Source organism: Heliangelus exortis, chromosome 5 (genome assembly GCF_036169615.1).
Source record: "Heliangelus exortis chromosome 5, bHelExo1.hap1, whole genome shotgun sequence".
Lineage (NCBI taxonomy): Eukaryota > Metazoa > Chordata > Aves > Apodiformes > Trochilidae > Heliangelus > Heliangelus exortis.
The window spans coordinates 32915328-32933106 of record NC_092426.1 but is presented as its reverse complement, the minus strand read 5'-3'; the positions used below and the strand labels follow the sequence as shown (position 1 = coordinate 32933106).

The window sequence follows — 17779 nt, the reverse complement described above, 5'->3', positions numbered from 1 at the left end:
TACAGAATTTTTAAAAAGTGAAGAAATATTTGAAATTACAGGTGTGAAGGAGCTCTGGTTTGACAGTTGAGATGGGGACAGGGAGAAGTAACAAAAATGAAGCAGGGGATAAAAGAAAAAGCAGTATGAAGAGCAAGAAGTGTGAGCTTCTGAAAGAGTGGTCATGGTAATTCACCTTAAGAAAAAGACATAGGAATTCACTGAGATACAGAGGTGAGGACCTGGAAATGTTAAGAGGAAAAAGCAAAAGACTGCATGGAGGTGGGGTTTTTTTTTGTCCTCAGCAAGTCCCGGTTTAAACATGTTTGCACCTTGTCATTATCTTCCCATGAACAGTGACAGACTTTGTTTCAAACCCATACATAAGGCTGCACATTTGACAGGGGTCGCGTTGCCTTGACACAGAAAGGAAAGATGGGGGCATTTGCTAGTTTTTCAGTAATTTCTTAATCTGTACTGTGAAAAGGAATGGTAAGAGCTTTCAGAACGTGTGTGTAATTATATCAGGCCAAAACACCCTAAGATCAGGTATTCGAGGCAGATGCTGGGGGGTGGCTTTTTTTAGTGCATTACCAAGGTTATGAGATGAGAAGCATCACCCTAGTTTTTCTCCAGCGAAGCCAAGGAGTAGCGTTCCTGCAAGGTGGCTCTCGTGAGCTTAGTGTGGGCATCCAGAGGGCAGAGCTGAGCTGGTGCTGTGCCCCCGGGACATTTCCACCATTTCACGCCGTGGCCTGGTCTCTCGGGGGCCGAAGCGGGTTGGGGGTACCAAGAGAAGGGGTATTCCCTGAGACCTCTCTCAGCGAGTGGTGCCGCTGGCCTCGGCCCTGGGCCTGGCCGGTGCCCTGTCCTCCCGGCACAGAGCCGCTGTGACACCTGCCCCGGGGGACGGCGAGGGGGATGCCGCGAAGGGTCCCCGTGGGGGCTGGCAGCCCTGCGGTGAGGCCGGCATCGCGGTGAGGCGGCGCAGCATCCCCGCGGTCAGTGGAAAATCCCCGGCGGGGAGGAGGAGGAGGAATAGAAGGAGGGGGAGTGGGGAGCGGGCCGGGCGCTGCGCGGCGGGAGGTGCGGGTCCGGGCGCCGCGGGGGCGGAGCGGGGCGGGGGCGGCTGCGGAGGCTCCGTTGGCTGCCGCGCTGTGCCGGGCACGCCCCCTCCCCCCCCCCCCCCCCCGCCCCTTCCCCTCCGGTCATCGCGCGCTTGGGCGCGTGCGGCGCGAGGGGCGGGACACACCTCCGAGCGCGCGCGCTGCCGTTGGCCGGGCGGCGCAGGGGTGTGGGGGGCGGGGGCGGGTCCCGGCTCGGGCTGCGCGGGGCTGCGGCTCCTCAAAAGCGGCGGAACGGCGGGCGGCATCGCTCGGCATCGCTCTGCGGGGTGTGCGTGCGCTCATCATGGCTCTGCGCAGCAGCTTCGCCAGGCTCCTCCGCAAGCAGGCGGACGCGGGGCTCCATCTGCGCAGGCAGGCTCACTCCGTGGCGCTGGTGGGAGCCCCGCTCTCCAGGGGGCAGGTGGGCACGGGGCGAGCGGCCGCCCCTCGTCTCCCCTCCCGTTCCCTCCCTTCCCCTCGGTGCCGGCGCACCTGGCCGCAGGCAGCGCTCTGGCTAACGCAGCCTCCTTCTCTTTGTCTCGCAGAAACGGCGGGGGGTGGATGACGGCCCCGCTACCCTCCGCGCCGCCGGGCTGGTGGAACGGCTGACCCAGCTGGGTGAGGCACGGCGCGGCGCCGGGGGCTTCGCCGAGGAGGGGCGGGAGGGCGGAGGGGACTGCGGGGCTGCCCTCATCTTCCCCCTCCCTGGCCGGGCATCCCCTTCACTGCCCGTTTCGGTGGAGCGTGACTCAGCCGCTCTCGGCGACCCCGGGGGGTGAGGGGTGAGAGATTCCTTGCAGTGAATCACGAAGCCCGAAGTGCCCCTGCACTACCCGTGCCCCGGGGAAGGCGGTGACCGCCCCGGTTCTGCGGTGCCGGTCCGGAGCGGTTTGTCGCATACCGGCTGGTGCGAGCCGAACCCGCCGGTGTTCCGTACGCAGCCGCACCGGGGCCTGGCGGGGATCCCCGGGACAAAGAGCGGTCGGGTCTGCCCTCGCCCACCGCCGTGCGCTCCGGATTCCCGGGAAGAGCCGGGTGTAGCCCCGCATCTCCTGCGTGGGCACCCTGAGCGCTTCACTGGCGCATGCAGTGTCTGCTGTTCCCGTGCTGGCTTAAGGAAAGCCAGAGAAACCTGAGGCCATTTAAAGCGTTTTGTGCAGTCGGTGAATCTGTCTAGTCAAGGAATACTTTTGGCTGTGTTACTCCATTTCTCACAGCATGTGTTTTCTTCCTCCGTGTTCATTACCAGATACTTAGATTGTTCCTAAAATATTTGTATGCTTTTCTGGTGGGAGCTGTCCCTGCCCATGGCAGGAGTGTTGGACCTAAATGATCTTTTAAAGTCCCTTCCAACCTTGACAATTCTATGATTCTAAAAGACATTCAGAATTTTCTGGAGAAATCCTCAGGTTCGTGTTTTCAGTGCTGTTTTCAAAGCAAAGCTGTATGAATGGAAAGTTTCTGGTCTTTTTGCTTGGTATTATGAGTGTTATTCAAGCAAATCTATGCACTTAGTTGAGTCTCAGCATCTTGCATTGTGTGCTTCTACAAGCAGAGACCTGCAGAAAACTGTGTCACAGTTATTAGACATAAGACACGACAGATACAAAGTTGTAAATCTGAACCCTGTCTTGGAGAATCTTTAGTGTAAAAAGTGTTACTGAAAGCCTTATGGTGGGGATGGATCGCAGGGGTGGATCACAGAAAGAGCTGTGTTGTCTGCTCTATGGGTGCTTGGTGTCACTGGAGTTTAGATGCATGCAGAGGAAAGATAATTGCCTAATAACCCTCTAGTAAACTTAGTCTGAATTGTAAGACCTCTTTTAAAACAGAAGGTATTGTTCTGTGCAGCCCCATAGGCGTATCCTGCATATTTTATGATTCACAAGGCATGAAGTCCCAGTTTGCAATCAAATGAGTAGACCTTTGTTTCCTGTCTTGTTTTGTGCAAAGCTGAGATATAAGTCATCCTTGGCAATATTTGAATTCTAGTGAGCAAGAACATAGAAGACATAGAAGAGGGTGTCCAAAAGATGTCTTATATACTGCAATAAATGCAGGCCTGGAGGTTACTGAGCTTAGAGTTAATTTAAAAGTAACAAGTGATTCTAGACAAGATTGTAGGGAGCAGTATGTTTATATCTTTATAGATACAATTTTATACTGGAAGGCTTGGGGTTTTTCTTTCAAATAGTTGAGATCTAATACTTTTTTCTTAAGATGTCTGTTGGAGGGAAAAAACCCACAAAAACAAAAAACTAGAAGAACTCATTTGCATGACACAAGCTCACTTCAGTAGGAACTTGGAGAAGAGAGAAAGAAAGGAGAAAGCAATCCTTCTCTGGATCCTAGTAACAAAGCTGTGGGGATAGAAATGAAGGAAGCTCAGGCTCAAAAAAACAAAAAGTAGAAGGTGAAAAATATTTTCACTGTTTGGTTGGTAATGGATGCATTAATCAATAATGCTCATGGAGATATTTTCTTGCTGTTTCCTTATAGTTTTTAAAGGTTCTGGGATTTCTTTTTCCTGCAGCTGAAGTTTCCTATTGCTGACACATTCTTCCACTGGAGTAGGGTTTTTTTCAGTTGATGTTTATTGCCGCTTAAATCTTCTGCAGCTCTCAAGAACCAGTTCAGATGAGGAAGGGATTGTAACAGTTTCTGCTGTGAGGGAGCATCCTGAAACAATGATCAGTGTACACAGAGGAGCTGCTTAGCATGCAAAATCTGCTTGAGGGTAGGGTGGTAGATTGAGGACACCACCATGTAGCCTTTTCTGTTGTGCACATCTGTTGTTCATGGAAATATAGCAAATTATTGGTTTTGTATGTGGGCTGTTTATTATGCCAGGGAAGAAAAGTAGTTATGCCTGTAGTACTGAGATAATAGTGCCATTGCCTGGGTTCCTGTGCTACACGAAACTGGCAGTCAAGCTTTGGCTTCTTTCTTCTTTGTTTTTTTAAGACTACTAGTTTTCTCTTCACACACTGAAGAAGACAACAGAGGCACAATATTATTTCCAGTATTAGCATAGATATTACATTTATCTGTTATGTTAAAAGAAATAATAATTTTCATGGTATCTTGAAAAGGAGCATGTAAATTGTACTGCAGCAGACTATGTTTCTCCTTTGAAAAGAAGTAAGGTTTATGTAAGATATAGGGCTCCTGTTCTCCTATCTGTATTGACTGCTTCTGAAATGTTTGTGTTCTTAGGGTCTGGGGGTGGGGAGGTGGTGGTTGCTGCATGCCCCCATACCCTACTGGGATGCAGGGGAGTGCCATAGACATGATTTTTGTTGTCATTACAAGGTTGGAACTAGGCATGAGGCCAGCTGTGGAATGATGCTTCTCAGTAGAAGAACAAGGGCAGATTCTGGGCAATCTGAGGAAGTATAGATGGGAAAAAGAGATCCTGTGATGAAAACTGTGTATTAACAGTAACACTAAAATTAATATTGCACTCTCTTGTTTCGAGTGGAAGATATTTTTGGTGATCAGATTCTTCTGATAGCTTGAAGTTGTAAAGTTTGTTTTATTAGTTTTCCATTTGTGTATTCAGATTCAGTTAGACCTGAATAAAAGGAAGATGCTCTGAAGTCCCCTCTAAAATGTGTCATTCAGGCAGTCTGAACACACTGCTTTGCACTTTGCTTTCACTGGCTCCTATCTTTGGGAGAGAACTTTATTGTTCCTTTTGCCCTATCCTAATTTCTGTTCTTCCATAGTCCTATTGCAATGTCCTGAGCTGCTACTACGTCTTCTTTTTCTATTTTTTTCCAAGTCTCCCTGGAAAGAAACTGTGACTATACCTGCATGGTATAATAAATTCTTGGCTGCCTAAAGCAATGACTGCCTATGAACAGCTTGTTTGTGCTTAGCATGCTTAGGCTGAAATATGAGGAGGGAGCTCAGAGGCAGATGATATCACAAGTCTGTACCAGACTGTCAGAAACGAATCTGAGCCACTGGCTGGGCTAACACTGGTACGTGTTGGTAGTAGCTCGAGGTGTACTCAGGAGGAGAGTTCATGTAGCAGGAGTCCAGCTCCTAAGCCAAAACCAGTGGGTGTGCAGGGATAATTTAAACTATAACTGACACCACCTTGGTGATGGTTTTTTTGGCTTTGCTTCTTATCCCAAGTGAAGCTAAAATATTAACACCTTAAAGGACTCCTCCATTTTGCCAAATAGTTAAAAAGTGCTATAGGAAAATAGAGACCCGTAACTCCCTGCTATGGGGGAGGAGAGGGTACAAAGCTTACAGGGCTGTGTATTGTTTTGGCAGTGAAGAGAAATGAGTGCAGTATGTTGAGGCTCTTGGACTTTTGGTGGGAAGGGGTGCAGAAGGCAGGCAACAGATGCTCTTGACCTAAGCTATAGAAGATGCAAAGTATGAAATTCTTTGAAGTAAGAATTTCTTGGACCTCTCCTGTTTACTGCAGATTAAGCAGAGAATCCGATCAAATCAAATTAAATCCAGCGTATTTCCTAGTCGTCTTACTTGAAGAAAGGGACCATTCTCATATTTTTCTAAGCAATACATTACTCTTGTGTTAATTACTGTAGCACTTGAGATGACTTAGATCACCTTTGCTATTGCTGTCATGGGAAGAACTTCAGTACAGAATTTCTTCCCATGTATTCATTCTTGTATTCATTCTTTTTTTTTCTTGTGTGTGTGTGACTGTTGATATCCTGGTTTTTAATTAACAAAGTTTGGATCCAAGTTGCTGATTTGTCAAGGCAGTGCACTGCAGAGACTTGTGACTTACAGGCAGAAGTAGAGCTGGACTTGTAGTACCATGGTCATTCTCTTTGACTAGCCTTTTGTTTGACCAGAACTAAGCTCTTCAGAAATAGGATTCAGGAGGTCTGTGTTGTGACTTGGAAAAGCATAACCTCCTCTAAAAGAGCAATGGAGCTGCTAATCCCCATGTGACTGGAGATAGACTCCTGCTTTGCCTAGAACCACTGGTTCCTACTGACATCTGCTGCCAAAAATAACAATTCAACTTCGCTGTCTCACCAGCATTGCTCATGTGGTTCAGTCTTAATAAATCTTGAAGCAGTTTCTTCTACAGACCTAATCCTCTTTCCACCTTCATCTTGCTGAAGAATTTAGGAAGAAGATAGTTTTTCAGTTATGCCCCAAGAAATGCTTAATATGCTTCAGTGATGGAAAAATAATCTTTGCCAGCCCACCCAGTAGATGTGTGTTTTAAGAGCTGTCTATTTTCCTGAAGACTTGGATGAACTGTAGCATTCTGCTTGCCTCATACTCGATTAAGACTGGATTTACAGACTTTTACAAGATCTGTCAGGAATCCAGTATTCTTGGGTTAGGATCTAGTTAAGATTTGCACTAGCTCTTACCTCAACTGTTTCTTTTCAAAGCTTAGTATTTTTAAACTGTAAGACTTCCTAGTTAAGTAGACCCAGTCAAATATATCTAATCTGTACAATTCCAATGAAGTCTGATTTTATTGTATAGATAACACCAAGATCAGCCTTTTTTTAACCTCTCTCCTCACCTTTTCTGCTGTTGATAAAGTTGAAGAGACAGACAAGATTTTAGTTAACTGCTGGCATTTAAGCAGTTTTAGTGAAATAATTTGCATTGTGGAGATGAGAAATGCTGCTGTTCATGGGTTCTTTCCGATCACACCTGCTGTCAGTACTGTCAAAGCTAAGTCTATTCCTTTGTTAGGAACACTCAGGAAAAAGTTGGTTGAGGTATAGCATAAAGATGTTGGAGTCTTCTGCCCTACAAAGCAGAAATTATAATGCCCTTTCTTCATCTAACTCCCCCCCACACATCTTTTTTCCATGAAACAGAACAGGGGAATAGCAGCTCTTTTTCCTTTTCCTTAGGCACAAGCATGTACAAGCATGACTGTTTAATAATATCACTAAAATATACTTATGTAGTACTGCAGTTTATTTCCAGAACTAGAATAAATGACATTTTTATTTATACAGAGATCCAGGGGGCTCTGTTCTTACTTACCTCTCAGATATCAATTAGCTGTGACTGCTTAGCTTCAAAGGCCAGTGATTTCACAAAAAAACAAAGCACAGTCAACTGGTTGTAACTTTTGTGCAGTGAGCCTTTAAAATGATGCCCCTTGTCTCCAAGTTGCTCCACTCCATGAGGGAAGGCAGCCAGGAGCTGATTCTGATAACCAGGGGGGCAGAAGGAACCCTGCTGAGGTTTTGGAGGAGAACTGTCTTGGGGAGGCCTCCACTGAGGCCATCTCTAGGTTACTTCTTCACAACACACCTTGTTGGTTAGCTTAGGAAGCTAAGCTCCTAGAAGTGAGGGAGTGTGCTCTGACAGTAATGATAGTTTATCCTTTTGAATGTACCCTTTGGGTGATTACAAGCCTTGGAATTTACTAGAAAAATGCCAACAGTGAAAAGTATGTGGAGTCAGAGCACTGAGAGGTCAGGAGTTGGGCAGCTCTGATTCTCTTCCCCATACTGATGGAAGACACCCTCTGCTTGTTTTGGTTTGCAGTCAGAAGCTTTCTGTCAGTCATTGATTTTATGTTTTTGTTTTTTTTTTCCTTTCCCATTTGACTGGTGCACATTTCAGGTTGCACATTATCCATGAATTTGGCTTGAAAAGAAATCTAATTTGGGGTAAAGTTAATTCACTTTCATTGCAATTGTTCCTCATATAAATTTAGTAAAAATGGATCTAAAAAATTAAGCCATGCTGATGCATGGCTGAGTACCTGAACTGAGTATTTCTTCCTAATCTTTCAATAAAGATTAGATTCAAGGACCAAAGAACAGAGCTCTTTGGGTTTATGGTGATGCCATTCATCCTTGATATTTTCATTTTATAATAAACTTAGTTTTAATGGCTGAATTTCTGCACCCATAAATTTATATCTGAATTGGAATAAATTCAGATCAGATAATTTTTTACTTTTTCTTACCATGAATGGTGTGGAAGGTGAGGAATTACTGGGGAGGGGCAAAAAGGGAGATGACAAAAGAAAACTTTCATAATGAGGTGGGTTTTGATCTGCTTTATGGTGCACAGAGTCTGTTACTACATTCTCATTTGAAACTTTAATCCTGTCTCTTATTGTGGACTCATAAGGATACCTATGGCAGGTATGCAGGTGTATGAATATGGTACACCAGATTCTTTTTGGATAGAAGGTGGAAATTTCTGTAGTAAAATCACCTGGTGGGAAGTGGGGAATGAGGCACTTAAGTCAAATATGAAAAATAATAATCATGTTATTTTGTTTTAATATGAAGAAGTGAGCTGGTCTGATGTCAGGCTCTTAAAGCTAATAAGAGGGACAGAGACAACTTCAGTAATCTCTGATATATTCTGTTGTCCCTTCCTCTCAAGTGTTACCTCTCTGGGTTCACTAATATAATAACTATTTACTTCTGTAGCAATCTAAGCACAAGGTGCTTGTGGTTGAGGAGAGCTGTTTTGGTGTTATTATTTCCTGTGTCTATAAGTAGCTATTTGTGTTCTTACTCTTGGTAACTGTTTCTGGGTTAAGCTTGTTTGAAGGGAATTAGACCTTGTACAGGATTTGTTGGTGGAGTAGCAGACCACAATAGCTGCACCCTTGCCTTGTCTCTGTTGCAAGCCACAGTGCAGATGTTTCCCAAAACCCAATACTGATGTTTTTGGAAATCTCTTCAGGTCAAGCATAGTGAATTTCATATGAGCTTAAATTTATTAATGATTATCAAAGGGAAATGAGGTGGATGCTCAATTTCAGGTCGGAAAAAATATTTCTTGGATCATTTTAAGCAAGGGACAACTTGAGACTAGACTTGTAGCAATTGGAATTGGGTTTGCTTGTTGTGGTTGGATGAGCTGAATCTTCTTAAATAGGTACAGATACAGAAATCTTGTCTTAAACTAGACCTTCCAAAATTCTAAAAGGCAGGGTGGAAATTACTGAGACATGAATTTGCTTTTAGGAAGCAAAATTTTAGAGCTGGCAGAAACCTGCTGAGTCATCAAATGTCTGTATCTAACAGGGGATTGCTTCTAGCAGCTAAGTGTTCAGTTTAAAGGGAATTGGACACTGTGATGAACTGCAAAGGAAGAAGGTTAGCATTAAACTAGGCTGCTGACGTCTCAGTCTCTTGTAGTGGGAACCTTGCTAGCCTAATATTCATGTAGAAGAAAAGTATGCTCTTTGTACAGTTTTTACACACCCCCAGGATGATTCTGGAGGGTTGAAGCTGTCTTTTAAATTGGCTTCAGAATGCCAATTAATGTCTTAATGAAGAGTAATTTGTTTGCTGTTGTGCAATGTCATGACAGTGTCTGAGAGGATTACAAAGCCTGTACCATAAATCAATGAGCTTATACTGAAAGGAAGGAGGGTAGCAACTTGTAGCCCTTTGTTTCCTTCATAGGAAGGAAAATGTTAAGTTTATCTAGAAACATTGTTTATAATACTAATTTTTTCCTGAAAAGCCCTTCTGTCTGGTGATTCACTAAGCAGGCTGTAATTTGAGAAAACAGTTAGCAGGAGTGATGCTTTCATGCCAGTGCTTTTATATAACACAAAGTATGAAGTAAGACCCAACAGCTGGGATTTTCAGATTCCTTTGAAAGTAGTTCAGGGTTTAGAAACCTGGAAAGGGAAGGACTCATTTTTTCCATAATTTTAGAGTGTTGGTTTTTTGGTTTTTTTTTTTACCTCTAGCTCACAAATACCCAGTGTTAATTAAATAGGCAGTGTCAGGAGTTCTGTCTCTCATTCCATGTGCTTTTGCTACAATTCCTGTTTGCTGCCTGAGAGAGCTGTTATGTTTGTCACAGTAGAATGCCACTGGGAGATGTCAGCAGGCAGCCTGAATTTTGGAAGCTGCATCTCCTACTTATCACAGTGTTGCTTCTGGCTCTGGTGCAGCATCCTAGTTGAGAAAGGTGGAAGGGAAGCTTTCCCTGCTGCTGCCCAGATGTTTTCCAGTTAAATGCCCCTAGACTTAAAAGCCACCTGCTTTTACAGAAGAAAAAATTCACTGAATCTCTACAGGGAAACAACTATAGTAACTGCTGCCTACTGTGGATGAATAAATGGACTGTATTTTGTTTAAGGTGACAGGAAGTGAATGTTGCCATTGTCAGCTTGTTAAAGGGCACCTTAGGTCCCAGTTATAAGCATCATTGGGTTGAACCTGAGTTAATAGGTTATTTGAAAAGGGACACAGAAAACTGTTTTCTTGAATATGTTCTTAACTGATATTTCTAACTTTTACCCCTACGTATAAGTTAAGTGACTGCCTGCCATCCCCTGGTCTGCTGGTTAAATACCTGTGTGACCTTTCCCTAATCTGTTCTGGTCAACAGAAGTTGACCTAAGAAAGATCTATTGTACAAATCAAGCTAGTTACTTTTTTGGCTGAAATGTGCCCCCAACCAACTCTGATGAAACTGTCAGAGGGTGGCATGGAACCACTGAGGATTGTTCACCTAAGCTGTAGAGGAGATGTGTGCTGCCATTACACACTAATAGCAGAATCACAGGAGGTCAGGGGTTGGAAGGGTCCTCTGGAGATCATCCAGTCCAACCTCCAATCCTCCAGAGCAGGCTGCAGAGTGGCATCCAGGCAGGTTTTGAATGGCTCCAGAGAGAGATTCCACCACCAGCTCTCAGGACAGCCTGTCCCAGTGCCCTGCCACCCTCAAGTTAAAGAGGTTTCTCCTCATGTTTAGATGAAACCTCCTTTGCTCAAGTTTGTGCTCAATACCTCTTGTCCTGTCACTGGGCACCAATGAAAAAATGCTGTGCCCATCCTCCTGTCATCCACCCTTTAAGTATTTGTAAGCATTGATAAGATCCCCCCTCAGTCTTGTTGTAACAGGAGGACTCTTGAGCATATAGATCTTCATTTATGTAACTACACTGTGCATATAATAGTGAGATTAATACCTTTATCTCCCTCCTATCTATTTCAGGCTCCTGTAACATAAAGAGATGAATTAAGCCTGGGGTTTTTTTGTTTTACCAGCTTCCTCTTGAGCCAGGGTGCTGATGGAGCTGACTTGTATGGACCTGGTTGTTACAAATTTTCTGGACTGCTGATAATTGACCAATGAGTCAAACTGGACTGGATTTTTCATCTAAGTCAAAACAAAGATGTATTTTGATCATACTTAATTTCATATTACTTAGTTACTAGCAAAATGTCTGGTGTTTAGTCTGTCAGTACTGCATCATTTAAACAGAACTTGAATCATGGCTAGACCTGGTCAGCTGCACTGACAAATGGTGTGGCTGCTGTGCTTTCTAAGGAATGTAAGGAAGCTGTCTGTCTTGTCTGTCCACATCTTTTTCTAGTTTTTAGAACTTGAATCTGCTGTCTTTTAAAAGGCCCATGTATCTTCATGGTTACTTTCTGTGCTGTTTTACAAAACTGTTGATAGCAATTAGTATCTTAATAAAGTGGGCCCCAACTACCAGAGAAAGTTAAGTGCTTATGGTTTAGTGTGGTGGATTATAGAAATACTTCATTAGTGGCCAAGTAACAGCAAGATCTACCAGACTGCACTACACTACAGCATTGAGCAATGTGTATTATGGGCAAAATAATGTAGTTGAGAAAGACTTAGTTTTTTAAATTTCTTTAAATCAAAGCTATGTGCAAGCAGGCAGATGAAATGGAAAATAATTTAGGCCTTTAAGTATTAGAGTATTATCTGAGACTCTAAATGGAAGGCAAGAAAATACATCAATTATTAATTTTACATAAGTTCTCTTTGCTCCTCAGTAAGCATTAAGACATGTACATGTTGATTCAATCTCTGTGTGGTCAATATAGATAAATACATGTGCACGTGTGCATACACACACTTCAAACCACTTCAAGACACATGGTTTAGCTATGTACAGTGAATTGCTTTATTGTGTACTATCTCTACTAAGCTTTTTAGGCACAATTTAAAAAAACAAACAAATCAAACAAATGAAAACCAACCAAAGAAAAAGAGTAGGAAGAAAACGTATCAGTGTTTAAGGATTGGGTTAGTGTGTACTTGTGCCATCAACTGTATCTTAATCAAATAGCCATTGCATAGCTGGGGGCAAATATTCATATCACCCTGGGACACCTGAGCTATCCCCTGCCAGCACATGAAAATAGCAGGCCTAAGAGGGGGGCAAAAAGCTGAGAAAAGAAGCTGCTGCAAGATATATTAACTCAATTTGAACAACAATAAACTTTTGTAGATGGTAACAGAAACTGAAGGCATCTATTGTCTTCAACAGACATGAGTTGGATTTTTTTAGAAAAATAACTAGAGAGTGGTATCTCAATGGAAGAAATACTAGAGTACCATTTGTCAAAAAAAGTGGAAAATACCTCAGAATTCTGGACCCCAGAGGTGGGTCTGTCCATCTCTTTACCACACTAGAAGCTGTATGAACCTGATATGATTGTACATTAATGGCTTTTTTCATTCAGAAGCTGAACCCAGTCTTTTTGCCTTACAAATGGGACTGGGAGGAAAGCTGGGTAAAAAAGAGAATCTTGAAGACAAGTGATATCTATAAATACACTTGCTAGAATCTGCCCTGTTTGGCTTGCTTATGTAATTTCCTTTAATTCTTTTTCATCCTTTAATGGATAAGAATGCTGTGATGTGCTGGTATGTCCTCTAAAAGAGAACAAAAGATAAGTAGCAGTCCTTTCTTACATTACATTGTGTTATGGGCTGTGCTGCAATGTGTAAGTTGCTGAACACAGGACCTAGCTGCATATTTACTTCCCACAGATGTCAGAGGTATTAAATGTATTATTAATGTGTACATCTCCAAAAGCTTTTGATGTAATAGCAAAGTGTGGCTTCCAGAACTTGTTTCCTGGGTATACTCATATACTTCCATCACAACACGAAGTACTGAAATGTGTAGTTTTGCAGGAAGGCACAAATAAAAAAGAAACAGATTTTTGATAGTCATTAAAAAGGTATCTCAGAATATGCAACTCTTCTCTGGTTCTGCACAGCAGCAGAATGAAAGAGAGGGTAAAAAATGTAGTGGTCACAGAGGTATCCGATAGCACATCCAAATTTGAACAAAATGGGCTCAAAATTCCAGAGCCATCATCCTATTGGCTAATTAGGTATTGCCTAAGGGAGGGGAAAAAATGATGTTGGGTGCATGTATTGCCTTTTGAAAAGCAGGGAGTGGGATGTCACAGTGCTGTTTACTGCTTTCAGGGCTTTGCAAGTAATGTGTTTTCTCAGAGTTGCTGAGATTGTATTTATTTGACAAGTAGCTGTGCTGTATCCTCTCTTAGCACATACCCTGACATATATCCCTGCAGTAAAAGTCTTCTTGCCTATTTTCCAGCCTTTCTCCCAGCCACTCAAAAGTGGCTCAACCATTTTCCTTCATTCCTTTCATCAGTCAAAGCTCCTTTTGAAATCAGAACAGGCATGTTTTTCTTCATGCTACTTTGTTTCCAACAATCGAATTATCAGCCTGTTTCTAGAGATTAGACTAATAGGTTAATGGAATTTAAGCAGGAAACCTTCAGCACCAAGTGGGCTGTTTCTTCATGGTGATTTCCTTGCCTTAATTTCTTGATTTACCCTGCTAGGTTTAGGATAACTAAAGGCAGAATGTCAAGCTCTAGCCTGGATGCTTTGAACTGCAAATGAGCCGACTGATTCTGAGGAACAAAAGGGTCAGGCTTGACTGCTCTTCTGGGTGGTCTTGACTTACTAAGCCACCATTGGTGTGGGTGGCTGTAAATACCTTGGGGCCTTTATAGTTCTCATCAATGCTTGTCTAAAACTGAGGGGCTCTGGCCTGTGAAATACTGTTAGGAATGTTGGTACCTAAATGGCTGTTAAGAAAGCACCTGGTATTGGAGAGCAGAGCTTCTAAAGTTCCATAATGTGTATGAAAGAGAATGAAACTTTAAATGCAGCCAGTGAATAAATATGCTCCGTGTTGGGTGGAGGGGAAAGAAACACTCACAAATCTTTCTTTGTTTCCTAATCTTTGAAATTACTGATTTTTCAGGTTAAGTAGACAGAAACACATTTTAGGAAAGGCTGTGTCAGATGCAGAATGTTGTCAGGTGTCAACAGCCAATTAAGTGGTACCTGGCAGTGACAGGATCTCCGGGAGCTGGCATCCAAGCCCCAGAATTAAAATGCCTTCTTAGAGCATCTTGCCAGGGAAATGGGCAGTTTCTCTTACGAGGCACTAGTGCATACTCTGTGGAGTTTCTTGAAAGTACTGTAAGTACATTTCCATTATTGGTAATTGGGCACTTTTGTGACTGGATTCTTGTGGGGTTTAAAAATGGAAAATAATTGTGAGGACTCAGGTGAAGTTAGTGAAGTGTATAGTTCTAGGCATCTTTGAGCTCATTTAAGGCTGTACACAATTTGATTAATTAGGAAGGAGGATAACAATACAAACTGTACTCTTTCATTTTAAAATTGCCAAGAAATAATTTTAAACCAACACTATTTTTCTAAATGACTTTCTGTGATACTACTATTGCTTTTATTTAGCAATGAGACAAGCTTTTAAATCTATGAAGTTGTTGCACATTTTTTTGCAAGGGCACGAAAATAGTCAAATTAATCAATTCCCTTGTTATTCCTTTAATACTTGCCCAGTCAATGTTCTGTAGGGATAATATTTTCAGTATTTCTCTGGGCACTCGTTTAAGGAATTCACTTTCTCCTTTTGTTGCTGTGTTTCCAGGATGCCAAGTGTACGACTTTGGAGATTTGAACTTCACTCAAGTTCCCAACGATGAACTGTACAACAATCTGATTTTATATCCACGCTCAGTGGGCTTAGCCAGCCAGGTCCTGGCTGATGCTGTAAGCAGAGCAGTAGCTGCTGGACACAGCTGTGTAACTATAGGAGGTGATCACAGGTGAGCTGAACGAGATGCAGTTAGAAGTGCATACTGCGGGCATTTGGAATATAAGAATTTAATTTAAAAATTAGGGGATGGTGGGAACGACTTGAAGTAATTTCATGGTAATACCATAGGTTAGCAGAATTTTGTTTGCTGGGGCTTTCATAGAAGACTTCTACAAAAATCTGACTAAAACAGTCCTAGTTCAAGACTGTTTAGCAATCTGCAGACATATGAGGTTTTCCTGTTTGGAAAAGTTTGTGTGATCAGGTCCCTGTAGGAACTGTTGCAGTTTCTTCATTGCTGAATGTTTAGTGATGTGTCTCTTATCCCTCAGCTCTCAAGATGGGCTCTCAGCTCTTTAGGATGGATTTCTAATGCCTGCATGAAAACCATCTTGTAATAGATCTTATATAAATTTCTTTCCCCTCTTTCACTAACCTTTGGTCTGAGAACTGGTTGAAGAAGGTAGAGCATGTGACAAGGAGTTGTGGGGGGAGGTGTCATGCCTGGAATAAAAAATAGGTGATTAGCAGAACTGATTGCTTTTTAAGCACAAAGATATCATTTGGATAGAACAGAAGATTGGAGAGTCTGAAGGGTGGCTGTGTAGAGGTAAGTGCCCTTTCTCATCTGTCAGCACTAATACAGTCCTGTAGACTTACTTGGAGTCTCCTGCAATTGTGACAGTGACATGCCATGCAGTTTGTATGGGATGTACCCTTTATTGTCACAAATGTCTGATGTGCTGAAACATGGCAATGTTGCAGGGACTTCCCCTTGTCCTTGTAGTTGTTCTGAGTGAGAACTTGTGCCTAAAGCCTTTGCTCCTGTACTTCCAGCTTGGCGCTTGGTTCTGTCAGTGGCCATGCACAGCAATGCCCACACCTTGGTGTGATCTGGGTAGATGCACATGCTGATATCAACACCCCTCTTACAACCCAGTCTGGAAGCCTCCATGGACAACCTCTCTCATTTCTCTTGAGAGAGCTTCAAGATAAAGTAAGTATCTTGTAAAGTTAGCCTACACTGAAAGCCTCAGCATTTTGTTTATCCTGGTGTGAGGTGCTTTCTTGCCTCCTGCAATCCCTTTTTTACCTGGTTACAACAAAAAATACACATTTATGTGTATATACACACACATACACTTACACAAAAGCCCATGTACATCTAAATATGCATACACACACTCAGCAACAAGAATGAGAAAAGGTTTTGTGAGCACTCCTGTGAGCTATGCTGTAGGCAAGAGTTCACACAGGCTGTATGACCCAGCTGACCATGGTGCCATTCTGCTTCAGGAGTGGGTGCTCAGGCCATGCAATGACAGCACCTCTGCCAGCTGAGGGACCAGCAGAGCCTGAGAGCTGTGCTGAGCTCCCCTCCAGTGACAGTTCCTGTATATCCTGCATGTTTCTGCTTAGTTTGGCTCTTCCATGTTTTGACAACCTTGGGGCCTGACCCAGGCTGTTGTGCATGATCTCTCCTAACTGGATTTTAGCTCCACTGGCAAATATCACAAATTGGAACAGCTGTACTTGCTTGTAGGGTGTTCCTAAAGAGTCTTTTTCTTGGAAAGAGACAAGTTACCAAAAAAAGCTGTTTACTGAGGCATATGGACTGTCCACAGCCAATTTTTGCTACTGTTGAGATGCTAAACAGTAGGCTGACATGAGGCCTACCTTAACTTTTTGGGTTAGCTGTGGACTGTGTCTTGTCAGTCAGGTACCTGTAGCATCAGCTGGAAATACTGCAGTGGCAGCCTGTGCATTGTTAATGCAGTAGGAACTTGGATATGAGTCTGCTGCTGCTGAAGCTGAGGCTGGAGAGTGGGAGCAGGATCAGCAGCTGCAGGCTGAGGATTGATGCTGGAGCTGCAGAATACCTGACTATTTTATTCTGGCATTTTGCACTGCTGGTCGTTTATCTTAAATTTCTTTTTTCTCTCTGATGGGGATGCTGTGTTGATAGGAGTATTCCTCTTCCAAGTAAGATCAATAATATTTAATGGTTTTATGGCTACTGAAGATCATTGCCTTAGTACTTGTTTGGCATAGCAAGATTGCTATCAATTGGTGAAGCTTGCCTTGCCTTCTTTTCTCCTGCAATTTCTTTCTATTGACTTGTGGATGGAATTCATTCAAGTTATTTGCTGCTTTTACCCACTTTCCTCTTTTTTATAAGTAAAGTATTTTATGGTCTCTACAAACATGCTGAAATTACCAAAGTAATGCAAAATTAATGGAGCCACTTGAAAAACCCCTCTGACTTGAGGTTAATATTAAAGGTTACTGTATTTATAATTTCTTGCCTGTAAGTTAAAGGGAGTGATATTTTTTTTCTTTTTTGGAACTGTAGAAGATACAGAAGCAGAAAATTTTGGAACTTTGTCTTGGTGAGAATAGGACAAATTAAATCAAAGCTACCTGAGCTATTAAAGAAGGAGGAGAAAGGCAGAATAAGACAGGCAGCTTTCCTCTTCTGTCAGTAGGACAAAAGTATATAATCAGCTTCTTGGGTATACACCATTGATTTCTGTGGGGCTCTGGGTCTTGGAGAGCACAGAAAAGCAGTTTTGTTTGTTGGTTGTGTTTTCTTTTTGTTTGTTTGTGGTTTGTTTTGGTGGTTTTTTGGTGAGGTTGTTTTGTTTGTTTTTCTTTGGTTTGGGTGTTTGTGGTTGTTTGTTTTTTTGGGGGGTTGCTGGTTTGTTTTTTGTTTTTTTTTGTATTTTGGGGGGGCTACTGAAAAAACACTGTAAACTTCTGGGGGTCAGTAGAGGAGCTCATGCTGTCATTCATCCAGTAG

The 17779-nt window shown here is 42.9% G+C and overlaps 1 protein-coding gene across 1 annotated transcript in view; it reads left to right on the top strand.

The window, feature by feature from the left end:
• Positions 1 to 1208: 1208 nt before the first annotated feature.
• ARG2 (arginase 2) overlaps positions 1209 to 17779 on the top strand; it is a 22283-nt gene continuing 5712 nt past the window's right edge. Inside the window, exons 1-4 of the mRNA XM_071744457.1 lie at positions 1209 to 1506; positions 1631 to 1703; positions 14812 to 14989; positions 15817 to 15976. Of these exons, the coding sequence (XP_071600558.1) occupies positions 1390 to 1506; positions 1631 to 1703; positions 14812 to 14989; positions 15817 to 15976 (528 nt within the window). The 5' untranslated portion in view covers positions 1209 to 1389. The remainder of the gene's footprint in view (positions 1507 to 1630; positions 1704 to 14811; positions 14990 to 15816; positions 15977 to 17779) is intronic.